General features: G+C 42.3%; 1 protein-coding gene across 1 annotated transcript in view; it reads left to right on the forward strand.

The window, feature by feature from the left end:
• micall1a (MICAL-like 1a) overlaps positions 1-19,815 on the forward strand; it is a 61,797-nt gene that overhangs the window by 36,634 nt on the left and 5,348 nt on the right. The window contains exons 4-13 of the mRNA XM_060918906.1: positions 4,926-5,026; positions 10,206-10,330; positions 10,766-11,361; positions 13,523-13,577; positions 13,710-14,089; positions 14,414-14,823; positions 17,168-17,293; positions 17,399-17,525; positions 17,855-17,945; positions 18,051-18,124. Of these exons, the coding sequence (XP_060774889.1) occupies positions 4,926-5,026; positions 10,206-10,330; positions 10,766-11,361; positions 13,523-13,577; positions 13,710-14,089; positions 14,414-14,823; positions 17,168-17,293; positions 17,399-17,525; positions 17,855-17,945; positions 18,051-18,124 (2,085 nt within the window). The remainder of the gene's footprint in view (positions 1-4,925; positions 5,027-10,205; positions 10,331-10,765; positions 11,362-13,522; positions 13,578-13,709; positions 14,090-14,413; positions 14,824-17,167; positions 17,294-17,398; positions 17,526-17,854; positions 17,946-18,050; positions 18,125-19,815) is intronic.

Consider the following 19,815-nt stretch of genomic DNA (forward strand, 5'->3'; position numbering starts at 1 on the left):
TAACGGAAAGTTCATAAAAATGGATAACGGTAATGGTGAAAATTATAAGTTGGCCTTATAAGTGCCAACATATATTCAAGGTATAAGTAGATGAAATGAACATAAAAGGGGTCTTATTTTCAACTAAAGTGTACTGCAGATGTAGGGAGTTGAAACATTTTCTGAATGAGCTAGTTGGCCCCTTTAAATAAACGGGTATCTATTCATACAGTGAGATCGCCAAAGTTTAATAAACTGAAAATGCAATAACTGTAATTTTGAAGTAGATGATGTATAGGACATGTGTCGCTTGTGTCTTGTGACTTATTGTAAAAATGATATAAAGGGTTCAAAATTGCATAGTTACAAATATAATAGTAACTTCATATGATAATATTAACCACTGTTTATTTCAGAGAGGAAAAAAATGGGGACACTATTGCTTCCATTCGGGACAATACAACACAGAATTCGGGACCACTGGGGGACACAAAGAAAAAAAGTTAATTTCGAGCCCTGCCTGATATAGTGTGTTGATGTCATTAGACCCCCCCCCCCCCCCCCCCCCCCCCCATTACACAGATGCACAGCACCTGATATACTTAATTGGTAGTAGGCTTTCAAGCCTAAACAGCTTGGAGTGGGACAACATGCATTAAAAGGATGTTGTGGTCAAAATACTCACTTGCCTAATAATTCTGCACTCGGTGTATACAGTAATGTGCATGTGTGTAATTAATATTACATATAATAACACACAGTACTGTGCAAAAGTATTAGGCACCCTATTTTTTTTTTTTCATACAAACTGTTATAGATTTTTATTTTATGACCTCTACATCATCGAGTCAGTACAAAAACATTTTAGAGTTCCAAACGTTCGTTTTCAGCACAAAATTAAATGCTACAGAGAGGGGGGGGAAAAAAAGTTCGTATCTGAGCAGCATATTGCTGGATTTCACATGTCGTCACATCCGCTTCGTTAGTTATTCAAAACTTTAGCTGGTGGTCTACCAAAGCTCAGTTGCCAAAGCGTTTGTACAGAGAAGGCGCATTGCTTGCATGAAAAATGCCTTACGCTTGCGCTGTTTTAGGTTGTTCGAATTGATCAAACCGTGAAACTGACAAGTTTCTTCAGGGTTGCCCGTGAACTAATAAAAAAAAAAAAAAAAAAAGGGTGAACGAACACAGGATTTCACAAAAAGGCGTCGAGAAAGGTGGCTTTTGAACTTCCCATTGAAATTGAAGGGAGCCGAGTCGAAGCATGCTTGAGTTTACAGTGATCACTTGGTGAAAGGTTTGTATATCCCTCTGAGCTACATCATTAGTGTTTTCCAAGTACTTTTCTTGCTATGTGTTGTTGTTGTTTTACGGGTGTTGTGTTTTTTTTTTTTTTAAGTCACAAAGCGCTAAGTCCCCAGACGTCACTCCTCACAAAGTCCATATGCATGAAGGTCACGACAAAATTCTTACCCAGCCATACAGTTACAATGCGCCGTGATGACTTCTCCGTCTTGTTTAACTAAGATCCAGGTCTTTTAAAGGGGTTTCATAAGCGACAACTTTTTAGATTAAAAAAGAAAACCTAATGAAGGCTACTGAGTTTTGGGGCAAAATTACGAAGCGAGTGTGACAAAGGCTACGTTCACACTGCAGGCTGAAGTGACTCAAATCCGATCTTTTCGCCCATATGTGACCTGTATCCGATCTTTTATTGACAATATGAACGACACAGATCCGATTTTTTTCAAATCCGACCCAGGCCGTTTGGATATGTGGTCCTAATTCCGATTCCTATCCGCTCTTTTCATATGCGACTTCAGTCTGAACTGCCAGGTCGCATTCATCCAACTTACATGTCATCAACAAGCCACAAACGTCACTATTCTGCGCTGAAGTAGGCGGCGGATCTCTCAAAAAAAGTTACAACAACATGGCGCATAATCAAGGGCGCAGATAGAGGGTGGTATTCGTCCCACCCAGATTTAAATTCACCTCGTTCGGTCCCCCCCACTTATAGGGAGGAAAAAACGTCTATGCTGTCTTTCTTTGCATAAGGCAAACCTCACGGAAAAATCAAAAGACTAATTACCATTCGGTTTATTGAGGTGCACGGCAGTGTATACATAGTTGCAACAACTCACATAAAACAAAACAAAGACTGATATTCGGTTGGTTGAGCTGCGCAGACTGCACAGGTTGCGAGCTCGAGCTTGGTTGCTATGGTTACTAACAACAAGTTTGACAGGCATATCGGGATTGGGGTTGGTTTGCTGGCAGCTTTGTCCCCCCCCCCAGTTTTTTGTCCCTCCCAGTTCAAAAACCGTATCTGCACCCCTGCGCATGACATCAATGCGAGGGACGCTTCGGGCTGTGAAGGTTCTGAATCTTCTCAATGGAAGGACGCAGAGGTTAGGGAGCTGATTTCCATTTGGGGGGATACAGCTATTCAAGCTAGATTGGATGAGTCATACCGCAACCAGGCGGTTTTACTTCCGTAAACACTGGCCATGCTCACTGCGTGTGACGTCGTCGTATCCTGCAATGCGCATGTGGAACACTTTTAGGTCGCTTTTCGTTCATACTGAGGATCACATACAAGTCGCATATATTTGTTAATGTGAACGACCTCACAAAAAAATCGGATTTCACAAAAAAATCGGAATTGAGCATTAAGCCTTGCAGTGTGAACGTAGCGAAAGTGTCCAGAAGAACTGTGGCTGGTTCTGTAAGATGCTCAGTAAAACCTACAGCTCATTTCCTTATAAAACTGCACTCACTGTACCTGAGATGACCTTTTTTTTTTTTTTTAAAGCAAAGGATCGTCTCACACCAAATACTGACTTTGTTTTATTTATTATCGCTTACTGCTGTTTGTAGTAATTTATGTTGAAACATTGAATTTCATTTTTTTTAAGCCATTTTTAAAAGTTGTTAATGTTCTATTAATCATACAAATGTCATTCAGTTTTGTTGTGGGGTTTATTTATTTATTTTTTTGGTCTTAACATTAAGAGAACTGTTTATAGCTGCTATAACGTAGCATTACTCATTTCATGGACGTTCCACAGCATTAAGATAAGATTAGAATTTATTCCTCCTGGTGGGAGATTTCTTACCAACAGTTACTCTGTGTAGCTATAGGAACAGTAAGTGTGTGTGTGTGTAATATATTTATATTATTAGGGTGCATCAGTTGCCCCCTAAAAATGAAAAGTTCCTCCGATCATGATGCATTTTTGTTTTTATGTTCCTTTTGGTAAGAAAACACACTGGGTGAAATATTTTGACAAAATTCAAAAGTTTAATGGTGGCACCGGGAGCTCAAAGTTATGGAAAAAGCTGCTATTTTATGACAAAATTTCAATCACTTTTCATGAAACATTATGGCACCTTATAGAGTATACCAGATATCTTAGATACACATTTTTAGTACATATTCTAAATATATTATCAAGCACAGTTTGAGTTTTAGCTGTTCATTGAATCATTGTTCAACTACTTTTAAACAATACAAATGTATTATGAATCACATTAATGCTTCTCAATCCCTTGCAAAGGTTCTGAACATGATCTCTGGGTCACAAGAAATCAATAAATGGAGTCCAACATTGTGATTCAAACCTTACGCGAAAACATAAAATAAGCGTTTTTTGGCAAAAAATGAACCTCATGGTGCCACCATTAGACTTTTGAATATGGTAAAAAAAAATGTACAGGGTGTCTTTATTGGTGAAAAGGAACACCCAAACAAAAATGCATCAGGGGCAACTTCAGCGTGTGAGATGAAGAAGGAAAAAAAAATCTACTGTTGATCACACCACCTTGTTAATTAAAGGGGAACAGAGGGCAATATATAGAGTAAATATAACAATAAAACACACATTAACGAACCTTATTCAAGACTTAAAGTTTTTTGTTCTAAGGTTGGAAAGTTAGTGTTTTGAAAGTAGCTCGAGCAAACTATTTCCGCAGTTTGAACAGCCCGCCATGATATTAATTTTATCCAGTCAGAATGCACGTTCATTTTCTCTGCGTAACACTCATGACGTATGTATGTGCCCAGTTGTGTTGGCTCGTTGAGGTTGGGAATAGCACGTGTGAAATACCTGTTTCTGCCTCTTGCGACGATTTCGCAAGTCCACGGGTGGCACCTATCTCATTGCAGCAAATAAATTCTGCTGGACTCGTGAGCAACTCCACGTTACGTTTTCCGCACGAGCACCACGCCGTGTCACCTGCACGCAGACGCTCCTCCCCACGCTCGCCATGCCCATGGTCAGCATCAGTCTCATCCTCGCCGTCATCCGAGCTTTCTTCTCTTATTTCATCACCGGAGTCGAGAGTACCTCTCCTAGGTTCAAACTGGTACCCTTCTAAGCCATAGCCTGCTTGCAGTGTGTCTTGCGGGATCTCTTCGTATGATTCGACAGAGCTGTCGCTTTCACTTGATGCGCCCGACGCCACGATTACACGCTTATCTCCTCTATTTCGGAGAGTTCCGCTAGTGCAGTGGGTAGCGCTGACGTCAAGATCTTTTAAAAATGGCGACTCTTGTGCGGTTTAGCGTATAAAGTATTATATTTACAATTACCAAGATATTTCGTTGTTTTCTAGTATATAAATTTGATAGAATACTTAAGAATACGTTACTTTGTCACATCAGCAACTGTATATATTATATTTGGTACCCCTTTAAGAAAGATGGTTATTGAAAGCCATTGCATTTCAGTGGAAGAGTAAAGAAAATTAAGAATGCTGATTTGATACTGCTCATTAACAAGATTAAAAAAAAATCTGGATTTGAGAACTGATGGTACTGTTTTTACACACACAGCCATTTTAATTCCTTTTCTGGCACATGCAGTGGAATGAGCTTAGGGATACTTTTTTTTCCCTCTCTGTGCATTCAAATTAAGAAAAAAGCCTTGTTTTTCTCTTTACAGCTAATCCTCCCTGTATGAAGAGACCAGGCAGTTCAGGTCATATTGAACCAGCAATAAAGAAACCACCCACACCCCTGGAAGACAAGACCGCAACATCTGAGGCAAGAAACTGCAGTATAATATTTATAGTCCTATATGACTCTCTACAAACATTTCTATAATTCTAACAGCCTTTTGCAAGAATGCTTACGAAAAATCCTTTGAAATTTAACTACAAATGGTCAAAAGTACCGAGTTGTTGTTGTTGTTGTTGTTGTTGTTATGCTCGAAGAGTTTAAGCTTTTTGAACCATATCCAAGGAAAGATGGCGCGAGAGAGACAGACAGAACCCAAATCTGGCCCAAGTCCATGTCCTCGGTCAAGACTAATGCATCCTGAAAGCATACACAGAAGCCTTGTGCACTAATGACTCCAGCTTCTCAGCGTGTGGGAAACAGCAGTAGAGAAGAGAAGAGCGGTGTTTTTTTCTGCACCGTTAAAACGTTTGGTTAAGGGGAAATGGATCAAAAGTGTTTGGCATGCTGCATGGAAACATGAGAGCAGTTTGAGTTTCAGTCAAAGGATTTTAAGATTTCTAAATGTGCCTCAGATGCTTCTGAGCTCATCTGCATTCAGCATTGTTAGAAGACAAGTCTCGTTAGTATTTCGATGCCTCCAAGCCTCGTCTTCTGTAGACTCCTTGTTTGGAGTAAGCCCACAAATTGGTTTAGTCTTCGCCGAGAAATCTGTCCAGGACCCTTTTTTGTTTTACTGCAGCATGTAAAACACCTGTGGCAGGCCTATAGATCAAACAAGATGGTAAAAAAAAAGTCACCGACACCAGTTTTAAAGACCATAAAACATTTATACACTACCGTTCAAAAATTTGGGGTCACCCAGACAATTTTGTGTTTTCCATGAAAAGTCACACTTTTATTTACCACCATAAGTTGTAAAATGAATAGAAAATATAGTCAAGACATTTTTCTGGCCATTTTGAGCATTTAATCGACCCCACAAATGTGATGCTCCAGAAACTCAATCTGCTCAAAGGAAGGTCAGTTTTATAGCTTCTCTAAAGAGCTCAACTGTTTTCAGCTGTGCTAACATGATTGTACAAGGGTTTTCTAATCATCCATTAGCCTTCTGAGGCAATGAGCAAACACATTGTACCATTAGAACACTGGAGTGAGAGTTGCTGGAAATGGGCCTCTATACGCCTATGGAGATATTGCACCAAAAACCAGACATTTGCAGCTAGAATAGTCATTTAGCACATTAGCAATGTATAGAGTGGATTTCTGATTAGTTTAAAGTGATCTTCATTGAAAAGAACAGTGCTTTTCTTTCAAAAATAAGGAAATTTCAAAGTGACCCCAAACTTTTGAACGGTAGTGTATGTTGGGCAATAAATGTTTTGATGAGTTCCAGAAGTCTCATTAGACAACAGGGACATGTACCTCATACTGTGACTTATTCCTGAATTCAAGATCTATGAATATGGAACTTAAAAATGGAGCTGAGCAATACGACAGGTCAAGCTCAAGGCTTTTTTTTTTTTTGGTCATTCAAGACGCAATTTATATTCAGTGCAAAAAAAAAAAAAACTTTCAGCGTTGACCAGTTTATGAGGTTGATCATGTAATTAAATTTTTTTCCCCTTGTGTGGTGAGTGTTTCTTGCTCTGTATCTGAAGTTAGGATTAATTTCTCATCAGTGTTTTGACAGTTTTTTATTTATTTATTTTTTTTATTTTGGTTACGCCTTGGTAAACCGGTGTTGCCTAACCTCAAGCTTTTGTTTCACAACCAAGTCACACTAGACAAGACTGTGGGGTTCAATCCTAACTCTGATTCTCCACTGAGATATTCAGCTACCTCTGTTTCTTTATTTCTTAACGTGTTATTCAATTACGTTTTCGGTTTTAGTAACCATATATCGTGACTCGTATTGGCAACTAACTGCAATTAAATATTATACTTATCGGCCTATTCGGTTTATAGCCACATTGAATTTAGTTCGTTTGGCCCACGGCAGGCGTCGCTTATCCACGGAATCTTCACGAGACTTCGAAACGTGACGTGTCAGCCAGGTATCAGTGCCGCCATTTTGAAAACTGTTTTCCAAACAAAATATTGCATAAAAATGAGTTTAAATGACTCGTTTTTATGCGGTATTTTGTTTGGAAAATTACACTCTTTTTTTCTTTTTTTTCAAATTTTCCTGATTTGCTATCAAAACAAACAAAACTTCCGGCTTGATTACATCAGCATTCGAAAGAGGGCGCACGCGTCTTTTGACAACGTTGGCAGATGTTCACTTTGATTTCTGCTGTACGTTTTACTTCCATCCTACAATGTCTCGCACAGGTCTCGACGAATCTCGTTTATGGCCATTGCTTTGACATATGGACTGATTCATCTCATCTCATTATCTCTAGCCGCTTTATCCTGTTCTACAGGGTCGCAGGCAAGCTGGAGCCTATCCCAGCTGACTACAGGTGAAAGGCGGGGTACACCCTGGACAAGTCGCCAGGTCATCACAGGGCTGACACATATGCTGCTTTTCCACTACCAACGCGGCTGAGTTGGGCTGAGCCGTGCCGTGCTGAGTCGAGCTGAGTGGGGCTGTTGGAGTTGCATTTCGACTACAACTGCGCTGAACCGTGCTGGCTGGAAGTGGGTGGACACATTGGGTGGAGTTAGCGAAAGTGGGTGGACGTCACGTGATGTCGTTAGGCGGCGCAAACAGTGACATCAATGATCTTTTAAGCGGTAGTCTCACGACCCGGATAGTAAACAATAAACATGGAGGACATGGAGTCGTTAGTGTTGCTGGTCTTGGTGCTGTGGCTTGTTGTCACCGACAACGCCAACAGATACTGGCAAGAGCGTATAGATGAGGCGAGGCGCATAAGGCTTCAGAAATTCTCGTAATTCGTAATTCTTCTTCCGGGTTTACGGTGTTTACAGATCCCAGCGTGCTCGCGGGACGTGTGTGGGCATGTGAGGACACTCCTCCTCACCAATCAGTGCACAGGGGAGTGTCTCCTCACGCCCCTAGCCCCACTCGGCTCGGTTTGGCTCGCTTCAGCCCCACTCCAAAACTGTGCGAGTTTTGGGGGCTGAGCAGGGCTGAAGCGAGCCGAGTTGTGCTGTCCTGAGGTAGTCGAAACGAGAGCCGTGTCGGGCTGAAGTGAGCTGAAAAAGGGTAGTGGAAAAGGGCCAATAGACACAGACAACCATTCACACTCACATTCACACCTACGGTCAATTTAGAGTCACCAGTTAACCTAACCTGCATGTCTTTGGACTGTGGGGGAAACCGGCGCACCCGGAGGAAACCCACGCGGACACGGGGAGAACATGCAAACTCCGCACAGAAAGGCCCTCGCCGGCCACGGGGCTCAAACCCGGACCTTCTTGCTGTGAGGCGACATTGCTAACCACTACACCACCGTGCCGCCCCCAGTGACAAAATGTCTATCAAAAATGCATTCCTATATTTAATAAAATGAGGTAAATAGGATTTCGATGATAAATTTGCCTTCAGTTTTCCTTTAAAGAAAGCTGCAAACTTACTGTTGCGAGCAGTTGCAGGCTGTGACCAGCTTGTGCACTCAAATTAATAAACGTGTTATATAAAGTTTAGTTTCCTGATCAATGATGTGTTTGGCAGTATTGTTTAAGAGCGTATCCTCTCTCCGCCGCCTTCCAAGTTCCTGCCTCTATTCTCAGCCTGCTTCAAACGGAACTTTGTTCTTCTCGATCTTCATCTTCTTTCTAATTGTTTTTGACCTCACTGCCTCCATGGTTGGTTTATGACCTTGAGACTTTTCAAGCATTAAGACCTTGGTTCAACTCTTTATCTTTCAAATTAATGGTAATACAGCTTTATTGAATGCACTAAATCATGACTATTTTGCAGAGGAGAACCGTCAGGGCCTTCTCGGCCTTTAGAGAAGTCCCAAATATATCAGCATTTCAAATATTATATTTAAGTTCCGTCATAATTTCATTATAATTATTCTCTTCTAATTTGGCCTCATTTTCTATCAGATTTGCTTCAGAAATGAAAGGGTTACTGTCCTGAAAACATTAAAATAGATGTATCCAATGAGGTTTGTTTGTTTGTTTTTGTTGGTTTGTTGTCTCTAGGCTGAGGAGCTTAGAGCTGGCTCACTCATTGGTTAGGACTTCATTGGCGGGACAGAAGGCCATGGCAGTGTAGGTTTGTTGGAAGTGACAGATGAATTAACCAATCAGATTTTGATTTATAGTGGGAGGGACAAAAAAAAATGTATCACCCTAGGCCTTCTCGAAGGCCAACGCAAGCTTAAATACGAGTCGTTCATCAGTAGTGTTAGCAAATGCTAATAAACTGGTCAGGCCATTGTTATCGAGAGCAAGTAGCACAGGCTAACAACTGCGAAAGTACTCATTTCCCTATGTAATTTACTTAGTTACTTTTAAAATCAATATCTATGCACAACGGCACGACCTGGCAGCCTGTCTCTAATCCCTTGCAACATCCTTTGTCCTGTTGCTTTTTTTGGTGGCTAAGTTTTGGCTGAGCTGAAGTCCCAGCCTTAATAGTACGGGTTCACCACTGCTGTTTTGTGTATCTTACGATTTCCTCTCAACGCAAACAAAAGCACAGATTCACGGATAGATTTTATACTCTGATATTGAGCCTGTTAGGGTTTTGCTGGGATTCGAACCTGGTTCGTAGGTGTGATAATCCAGCAAACCCCCACTAGGCCACCAGGGGGATGACTCAAATGCAGAGGCATGAGGCGGAAGTAGAAAAAGAATCAAAAAGGTTTATTTATACTATATACACTATATACAGGGCAAAGCAAAAAACAACAAAGAGTATAATCTAACACTGGGAAGACAAAGGGAAAAATAAAATATCCAAAGGTACAAAACAAAAGCCAAAAAAACAGAAAAGCAAAGTGCAAAACAAAGAACACGGTACAGAGGAAACTGGAGATAAACATAACAGCACAAAGACTCCGTGACAAGAGGACTGAACTCAGGGGTATAAATACACAAACTAATTAAGGACACAGGTGAAGATAATTAGGACTAACAGGCAATTAACAAAAACACAAAACACAGGAACAGTGGCGGCCTCTAGAGGCCAAAATAAACAAGACATGAAAAGGAAATAACAGCGGCCTCTAGAGGCCAAAACAGTCCAAGTCCTAACAGGGCCATTCCTGATTCTAACTGTTAGCAATTTGATCATCCTGTCTCGTTCTTCTCATTTCCTTTCCCTTATTGGTTCCACACACAGTCAAATGCTGACAGCCAGTCAAAACGCAGCACTCTGAGCAGTACGTGTGCTGCCTGTGAGAAACATGTTCATCTGGTGCAGAGGTTCCTCGTCGATGGCAAACTCTACCACCGTAACTGTTTCCGGTAAGAAATCAGATGCCTGAACATCTGGCTTATGATTGAAAGACAAATGCTAATGCTCATTTGATTCATAAACGAATACTTATTTTTGAATAAGTAGCTTTTAAGTTAAGGTTAAATCATTTCCCCGAATGAGTAGTTCTCATGGGAGAAACCGCCATCAAGTGCTTTGAGAAATTTGAAGAAAGGTCTCCTGGGTGAAGCTTGTTCTTGCAGCTTGTTGAAGATGCCAAGAGTGTGCAAATCATAAGAATTTAAAAACTAAAAGTTTTGGTTTGTTTAAAACTTATATAATTACACGTGTTATTTCAAAATGATTATTGTAAAAATCTTCGTATAATCAACTATCCTCAGGGGATCGAAAGCTTTTAGTTCACAAGCAGAATGTACCACTGTTTATTCTGTGAACTGATAAAGCCATCCCTGTTTAAACTTCAGGTGTAAGGAATGTAGCAGCACTTTATTGCCTGGCTCTTACAAACCCGTGGGAGATGCTGGATCTCTGGTCTGCACACACCACTTCACCAGGGTATCTTCAAACAGCCAGAACGGTCGGCCAGATCTGAGCCAGCAGCTTAGCCCAGTATCATCGAATGCCAGCCCTGAATCCCCTCCAAGTGGAGGAAGTTTGGAAAAAGCACAGACCGAGCCTTCAGATGCCAATGAACACATCGCTCCATGTGATAACTCGCCCAAACCACACTCTCTGGAGGGAGAGATCAGGCAGAATGAAAAAGGAGGGGAGGAGATAAGAGAGGAATTTGAGGATGGCGCAAAAGAACAGATGGAACCCTGCCCTCCCAGTCCACCAAATCCTTTCGATGAATCTGACGAAGAGGAACTAAAGGAGGAAGAGCAGCCACAGCCAGCTGCAGAAGTTACAAATGGCGTCCTTCCCCTGACCCCAGTAAGAAGCACCACAGAAGAGAATCGACCAATACCTGCCCCTAGAAAAGTGTCTGACTCCTCCCCGAGTGCACGTCCTGTGCCCAGGCCACGCCCACCAAGACCTTTGCAGAGTCCAGCAGTCAGTGGTGGGTATTTTTCTTGCATTAGTCAAAATTTGACTTAATATTTTTGGCTTTGTTTTCTATTTGGTTTATGTTAATTGAGTTTATATATTGGAGACCAGGAATAAAAGTGGTTGACAGAAATATGGTGAAGCACGTGTAGAAATCAAACATCCACAGAGAATATTGACTTTTTGTTAAATAATAATAACGCTCACAATGTCTTAAAAAAAAATGCCTTCAATCTTTTTGGTAGTTGCCATGTTTACTTTGTGCAGTTAAATCTTTAAAGGAGGTACGTAGAACCTTTATTTTTAAATACATTTCTGAGTGAATAGTATCGCCATCCTTGACTCTTGTATGCTGCATAAATGGGAATTTAAAAAATAATATACTTTTGAGAGTTAAAATCGACCGCAAAGTTGGCATTCAAGCTGCCGCGCTGAGACAACCAGCCCTGAGTGCGTGACGTCACAGTGGGAACCGGTTTTAAGGCCGAGGCCTTTTACAGCTATAGACCAAAAAATTGATGGTGAAAGTAAGAAATGCCATTACCGATTTGCTCAACTAAGACTGATTTGACTTCATTGATTGTGGGTTGACTCTCGTTAAACAGGATGGGTGTTCTAACTTATGCAACATACATGTACATGCATGCATTTTCACTGATAAAACGTAAAAGGCTAATTAAATAATCAGATGAACTGCGACAATTACATTCTGAAGCAAATTAATCTTATACTGGTAACTTAAACACAATACAAGTTGCATGTATTAATCTAAATGCAGGTAAACGACGAGTGTTTGTTTTTGTTGTTTTGTATCCAAATGAGAGTCGCAGCTTACCCGTCTGTGTTCTCACTTCTTGAAGGCCGATCTTGTGGCCGATTTGTTTTTAAAACAATCTGACTTTCAGTTGTTTTGTTCAGTTCTCCGTTCATTCACTTCCACGTAAGGGCAATATATTGCTGCTGAGGCAAGCATATCCAGTGGAGAACTCAGATGGCTGGTCCACTCATTCTCCATTTTCTCCATACTGAGTACTCCGCCATTACTGCTCGGCTCAGGCAATTACTAAAACCTGGGACGGGACGTCACCGGTTTTAGCAACAACCGTGGGGAGGTTACTGCCCGAGCGATATGTCCCATTCCGTCCCGGGTTTTAGCAACAACCCTCGGCTCACACTCCGCGAGAACTGGTGCAACTGAACTTACTTTCCTTTTGTTGTCGTTTTCTTTTCCTTTAATTGTTGCTGCTGCACCCTCTTTCAATACGGGCTTATAGTCAACGCTCCTCAACAGATCGACGTCTCGTATGAGTCTTCAGTAAAATGTGCAGAGCAGAGGAGAGACCACTTCGTAAGCACCCAATGTGCCCATGAATTTCTTGCAAAAGGCGTCCAAATCTTTGCAGTTTGAACATTCTTGGGCCATGAATGCAACGTAAATCCACCTTCTGTCATGTTGCTACACCTGCCAGCAACACATCTACGTGGCATGGCGATAAATTAGCTCAAAATGGAAGCTCGACGTTGCAGTCAGCTCTGTGTTTTTAATATAGCGAAAATGGCGATGAGACTGATAGCCTTCCTGCAGTGACGTCACAGATGTCAAGGTCATTCACTCAGACTGCTACCATTCTATTCATATAGAATAATTTTAATCGTAAAAATTACTATATTAGATTTATTGGTAACGCTTAAAACTATTCCTATGCTATTCTTGAGGTCTCAAAGTGTTTATAAACAGAAAGTGAGGCCATGGTTCTGCGTATCTCCTTTAAAGGGTTCCTTTGTAGCAGTGGGTTTGTTTGGGTTTTTTTTTTCCCCTTCTTGTGGGGAGGGGAGATTTCTCCCCCATTTTCTCCCCCTATTTTTCTCCCAATTTGGTCATATGCAAATTCTCAACCACCACCTAGCTTTCCCCTATCACATGACAGCTACCAATCAGGGAAGGTGAAGACTAACATGTGATTCCTCTGGTTCTAACTGGTGCCACAGGGCAGCTGAACACACGTGGAAGAAAGTGCCATCTTCCCTCTTCCTTATCTATAAACCCACAGATGCCCAACAATGGCTAGTGCTTCTTTGACGGTTTAGAGAGTATGCCATCCCTCTCCCAGCCTATTTCATGTTCTCAGACTCCTGATCTTCCACATTTCTGTCCTCCTTTCTTGCTGAACTAGAACACGAAGGTGATCGCAGACCAGTCCCACGTGAAAGATCCCGGTCACCTGCAAGGTAAGACCTACTTGTACCTACTCATTGGTCCAGAGATCCATTCTTGTTTGTCCGTTTTCCTGTTTATGAATGTCTTCATGTGTCATTGTGTCTCATCTCCTGGATTCCCATTGCTTCCACCTCCTAAATCAGCTCCGTTCAATCCAGTGACACTCCCAAATCCAAAGACCCTCCCTGGCTGGCTCTTGTCAAACAAGAGCCCAAGAAGAAGTTGGCTCCGGCTCCTCCTCCCAAAGCTGTAGCCACTCCTCCGCACTCTACGTCCAAGATCGAAGAGGAAACTCGGCCAGCCACGCCACCTAATCCTTTTGAGGACAACAACAATGAGAAGGCAGTGGCTGAATCTGCAGAAGCCGCACCAGTTCCATCTTCTGTGGTTGCAGTCCATCCATGGTATGGGATTTCCCAAACTGCTGAGGTCACCACTGAGAGCCCCACCCACTCCGAGAGTCCAGGAAGTGGCAGGAGAATAAAACGGCCAGCGCCCAGAGCCCCAAAATCTGTCCCTACAGGTCAGTGACTGTTACTGACCAGAAGCCTGGATTTTCCTCTCACGCATTCATAAGTTGTGAAAGGTTGAATTAGTCCAGGTGTTAAAATATCAGAACTTTCGGAAATTATTGGTCTAATGATTAATGATATGCTTTATTCGACCTTTATGAAGCATTAACAAAAGTTTCTAAAAATGCTTACTTAGTTTTATGAATCCTGACTTGATAGAACGTGTTGCTGTTTGTGTCCATTAGTCCTGTGCTGTTCCTCTTGTCCCTCACTCTATACATTTTTGTTCTATCCATTTCCACTTGTGTTCTATTTCCTGCCTGCTCTTCCTTCAGCTCTTCCTTCTTCTCAGTCTTCCTCTGCCTGTCCCTCTCCAGCTCTGAGCACTGAGAGCCTCTCATCCTCTTCATCAGACCACGGCGTCCCCCGAACTACTGCCACCGCCGCTGCTTCCCACCAGCAAGCCATTACCGAACAGGAACATTCGTTCACCAAAAGCGTGTCCGAACCATCGATTAACAGCCCTGGCTCCTCCCCTTCAGCTCTTTCATCCGAACCGAAGTCGAATCTCTTGCCTAGTCCCTCCCCCGCGCAGCCCCACAGTAATACCTGCTCAGCGCCGGCCACACCAGAGACAAACAGGAGTGCAGGGAGCAAGGCGCTGAGACCGCCCCCTCCCCGCCCACCACCTGCTCCAAGTCCTCTGATCGGCTCTTCTTCCTCACAGCAAAACACACCCAATAAGGTGAGAAGTTTGCAAAGGTCAGAAGACCATTAATGTCTTATAGGGATGCTGTCATAAATTATGTAAATTCAACTGTATTTGTAATGTTTTAAAATCACACATTCTAATAATATACTGCCCGTGAAACACTATTCGTGATCACTTCGTATAGGAAAAGGGCTCTGCGTAAATCTCTTACCTTTGCTGTTCGTAGCATGGTTTATTTTCACATTTTCCTTTTAATTATTCGTAACATAAACCTGTACCTCAAATCAATTTGTATGGCACTTTTAACAATAGACGTTGTCAAAAAAAAAAACAGCGACAAGTCCGGATTTATATTTAGAACCCTAATACGCAAGGCAGATGTGACAGGAAACTCTTCTGAAACAACATGAGGAAGGAACCCATACTGTTATAGCCTGTGTTGTAAGCATATTAAATAGAAAGCCATTTGGGATTTGTCCTAACTGCAGGAAGTTGCTGAGTAGCACAAAAAAAAAAAAAGGGCAAGTCTATAAATATCAATATGTAAACATTATTGTGGGCAATAAATATTTTACACACACATGCATATATAAAAATATATAATCTTAGCTAAAGAAAGCAACAGTACTTATTCACCTTTGAAGGCTATTAAATATAAATGCTTTCAGCTAATGCTTGCTCGGTCTCTAGCAGTACGAAACTACAGGCTAATTAAAATTTAATGGGATTTATTTTGCCTCCATACACTACCGTTCAAAAGTTTGGGGTCACCCAGACAATTTAGTGTTTTCCATGAAAAGTCACACTTTTATTTACCACCATAAGTTGTAAAATGAATAGAAAATCTAGTCAAGACATTTTTCTGGCCATTTTGAGCATTTAATCAACCCCACAAATGTGATGCTCCAGAAACTCAGCCCATGTTTACATTAGACCGTATCAGCGGATCATCAGATTAACGTTTTTAAAACGATTAGTGTGCACACAGCAACACCAATACACGATTCGCGTGCACACAGCAACACCAATACACGGATACGCTCGGCTCCGCAGGCATCCTGCGCTCCAAATCACTCCGCCCTGAACAGCGAGTGCCCTCTGGAGGGTGCGCACTCCGGCCCTGCGCAGCTCACAGAGCGCGCGAGTGAAGTGCACGAGCAGTGATTCGGGACTGAGCCGCTGTGTGTGTGATCCCAGCGCACATCACTTACCACTTGCAAGTGGAAGGATGGCAAGCCTAAAGACAATCATAACACAATGGGCAGTATTTGCATCAGTATTTTCATACTTTTATACTCTTTAATGAAAGGTGATACAAGGCGGAAGTCCGCGCCGTTTTTCAGCAGTCGCGTCACATGACCAACGCCAGCGAATCAGGAAGGTGGATGTCACAGTGACGTTGTCCAATGACGACGCCAGCTAGAGCTCAGCACAGCGTATCCGCGTATCTCAATGTTTACACAGCACCGGAGCTGACACGATCTGGATTGAATACGTGGACCGTGGCGGATTCCCGTTTCCCGGCGTTTCCAGGCGGTTTAATGTAAACGGACAGTGCATCCGCGAAGAAAACGAGACAGATACAGTCTAATGTAAACTTGGCCTCAATCTGCTCAAAGGAAGGTCAGTTTTATAGCTTCTCTAAAGAGCTCAACTGTTTTCAGCTGTGCTAACATGATTGTACAAGGGTTTTCTAATCATCCATTAGCCTTCTGAGGCAATGAGCAAACACATTGGACCATTGGAACACTGGAGTGAGAGTTGCTGGAAATGGGCCTCTATACACCTATGGAGATATTGCACCAAAAACCAGACATTTGCAGCTAGAATAGTCATTTACCACATTAGCAATGTATAGAGTGGATTTCTGATTAGTTTAAAGTGATCTTCATTGAAAAGAACAGTGCTTTTCTTTCAAAAATGAGGAAATTTCAAAGTGACCCCAAACTTTTGAACGGTAGTGTATGACCGACGCAACTTTAGTACAGCAGTCCATTTGTATTTTCTTATTTTTGCAAGAAAACTGCCTGAAATGTTTGGTGTAACAATTTGTATTTCATCATGAAACGCCACCCCAAATCATTCAGTCGCTAAAACGGAAGCTATGGCTGAACTGGTATATAAGGGATTAGTTTTGAAGGTTACCATGACCTCATTCTCACAAACAGTTTTAAGGAGAACGTGATGAATGATGTGGGTATGCATTTTGGCTAGCCGCTGTCATTTCTGTCCCCTCCTCATCTAATCCTTTTTCCTATAAATCCTTTTCCCTTCCTCTCTCTCCCACTCCTTCCTTTTCTTTTTACTTCCCTCGTTTACATTCTCTCCAATTTTCCACCACTTAAAAAAACCAAAAACGTTTCCTCTGCCTTTTTAGCGGGTAAATCCTTTTAATCGGAAGTCCCCCTCAACGGTCTCCTCTCCACAGTCCAGACCCCCCAAAGGCCCTCGACCCGCTCGCCCTCCTGCCCCTGGACACGGCTTCCCTCTCATCAAACGCAAGGTACTGTTTGTCTCTTCAGCGTTTTGAAATATCAACACACGGATTAGAGCAGCGCCAAGTTTCCGTCATCCTGTTCCAGCAATTCTATTTACTCCGGCTTTGCAGGTGCAATCAGATCAGTACATCCCTGTTGAGGACATCCATGTCGAGATGGGGACACTTGAGAGGCAGCTGGACGAGCTGGAGCAGAGAGGAGTGGAGCTGGAGCAGAGACTCCGAAACTGCTCTGACGGTGAGGAATCTGTTGACCTGAGCCAGATTGATTCGTCTTGGCAATATTACGAATATCAACACTGTACTGTCTTGGAAGGAGACAGATAAATGAGTGAAACCAAACACAAGACTAATCTTGGGTTAAAAGTCCTTTTTAAAAGTATTCTCGCATAAAGGTTCTCATAATTTCATGCAAGTTGAGAATAAAACAGCTCCTGGCACCTAAAAGGAGAACGAACGTACTCTTTTTAGCATCCTCTGCTGTTTAGGTTTGGTACTGAGATGTTGAGCTACAGTTTTAAGAGTGCTGGTTCCTTTCCTTACGGATATGCCAACTTCATGTTTCAGAGGAAGAGGAGGAGCGGCTGCTGGTGGACTGGTTCACTCTGATTCATGAGAAACATCTACTGGTACGCCGAGAGGCCGAGCTGGTGTACACGTAAGTTTTCAAACGCACTGACCAGAGCGTCCTAAAACGTTCTAGGCCGATTGGGAGTATCTTACATGGGAAAAGCTCATGACCTGTGGTCTGTTTTCTTGTCAGGGTGAAGCAGCAGCATCTGGAGGAAAGGCAAGCTGACGTGGAATACGAGCTTAGGTGTCTCCTCAACAAGCCAGGTGTGCACTCGGGGCTCCCACCCAAAAAAACCTAATAGAGTTTTAAGTATCCGAGTCACTTGCTCGCTCGTGTTTCTAATAGCACCTTTTCAGAACGAGGCTTAACACAGCTTGCTAACAAATCCAAACCCAGAACTATCAGTATCCAGGCTGAGTGCGCGTCAGTTTCCCATGACATAACTCTACCTGAGAAGGTAGTAGAAAACCCAAAGAAGTATGCAAATACTTTAATAAAATAAAGAGAAACTAATGGCTGTCTATGCACCCAAAGAGCCAAAAACGCCATTATTTGAATCTGTAATCAAATACAGAGATGTTTGAGTAGTGCAAATTTTACCAGGTTAAAAAAAAAGCCACAAGGTTTCAGTGGCTGAATCTCATGGCATTCTGCACTAGGCATGAGTGCACTAAGTAGAACATATAATCCTCTTGTGTTTGTATTTTATGTAAAGTGCAAACAAAGTGAATAGCAAGCTATTTGGGATTGAGCCAATTATATTGTGAAATTGTTTTAAAAGCATTTCTGTAGATAAATTCATTTTTAAAAATAATAATTGAAGATGTACAGTTTTTATCCCCCGCTGGCCAAAAGGCCCGAAGGGGGATTATGTCGTGGCGATGTCTGTCCGTCCCTCCCTCTGTCCCAGGAAGGGTACTCGCCTTCTGAAATCAACTCCTCTTACAATTTTTGGAGGAATTTCACGAAACTTGACAGGATTCTTTGTCATCCTGAATCAATACGCATATTGAATTTCGTTCAATTCGGTCACATTTTACCAGAGTTACAGCCCTTGATTAACAAAATTATACTTTTGACAATTTCATGAGTGCGTTTTTGTTTTTTTTCCCCCCTTCTGAAATCAACTCCTTTCACAATTTGTGGAGGAATTTCATGAAACTTGGCAGAAGGCCTTTGTTATATGTCGGTAATACGCATTTTGTTCAATTCCGCCACATTTTACCAGAGTTACAGCCCTTGATGAACAACTTTGTACTCTCTCACAATTTCATGAACGTGTACTTGCCTTCTGAAATCAACTCCTCTCTCAATTTGTGGAGGAATTTCAGCAAACTTGGCAAAAGGCTTTGTTATATGACAGTTATACGCATATTGAAATTTTGTTTATTCATCTAATCTCATTATCTGTAGCCGCTTTATCCTGTTCTACAGGGTCGCAGGCGAGCTGGAGCCTATCCCAGCTGACTACGGGCGAAAGGCGGGGTACACCCTGGACAAGTCGCCAGGTCATCACAGGGCCGACACATAGACACAGACAACCATTCACACTCACATTCACACCTACGGTCAATTTAGAGTCACCAGTTAACCTAACCTGCATGTCTTTGGACTGTGGGGGAAACCGGAGGAAACCCACGCGGACACGGGGAGAACATGCAAACTCCACACAGAAAGGCCCTCGCCGGCCACGGGGCTCGAACCCGGACCTTCTTGCTGTGAGGCGACAGCGCTAACCACTACACCACCGTCCCACCCCAAAATTTTGTTCAATTTGGGCAAATTTTACCAGAGTTCTGCCCTTGATTATTAACAAACTTTGTACTTTGGCAATTTCATCAAGGTGTGCTTGCTTTCTGAAATCAACTTCCCTCACAATTTTTTTATTATCCTCCGCTAGCTGAAAGGCCCGAAGGGGGATTATGTCGTGGTGATGTCTGTCCGTCCGTCTGTC

Source organism: Neoarius graeffei, chromosome 4 (assembly GCF_027579695.1).
Source record: "Neoarius graeffei isolate fNeoGra1 chromosome 4, fNeoGra1.pri, whole genome shotgun sequence".
NCBI classification, from domain to species: Eukaryota; Metazoa; Chordata; class Actinopteri; order Siluriformes; family Ariidae; genus Neoarius; species Neoarius graeffei.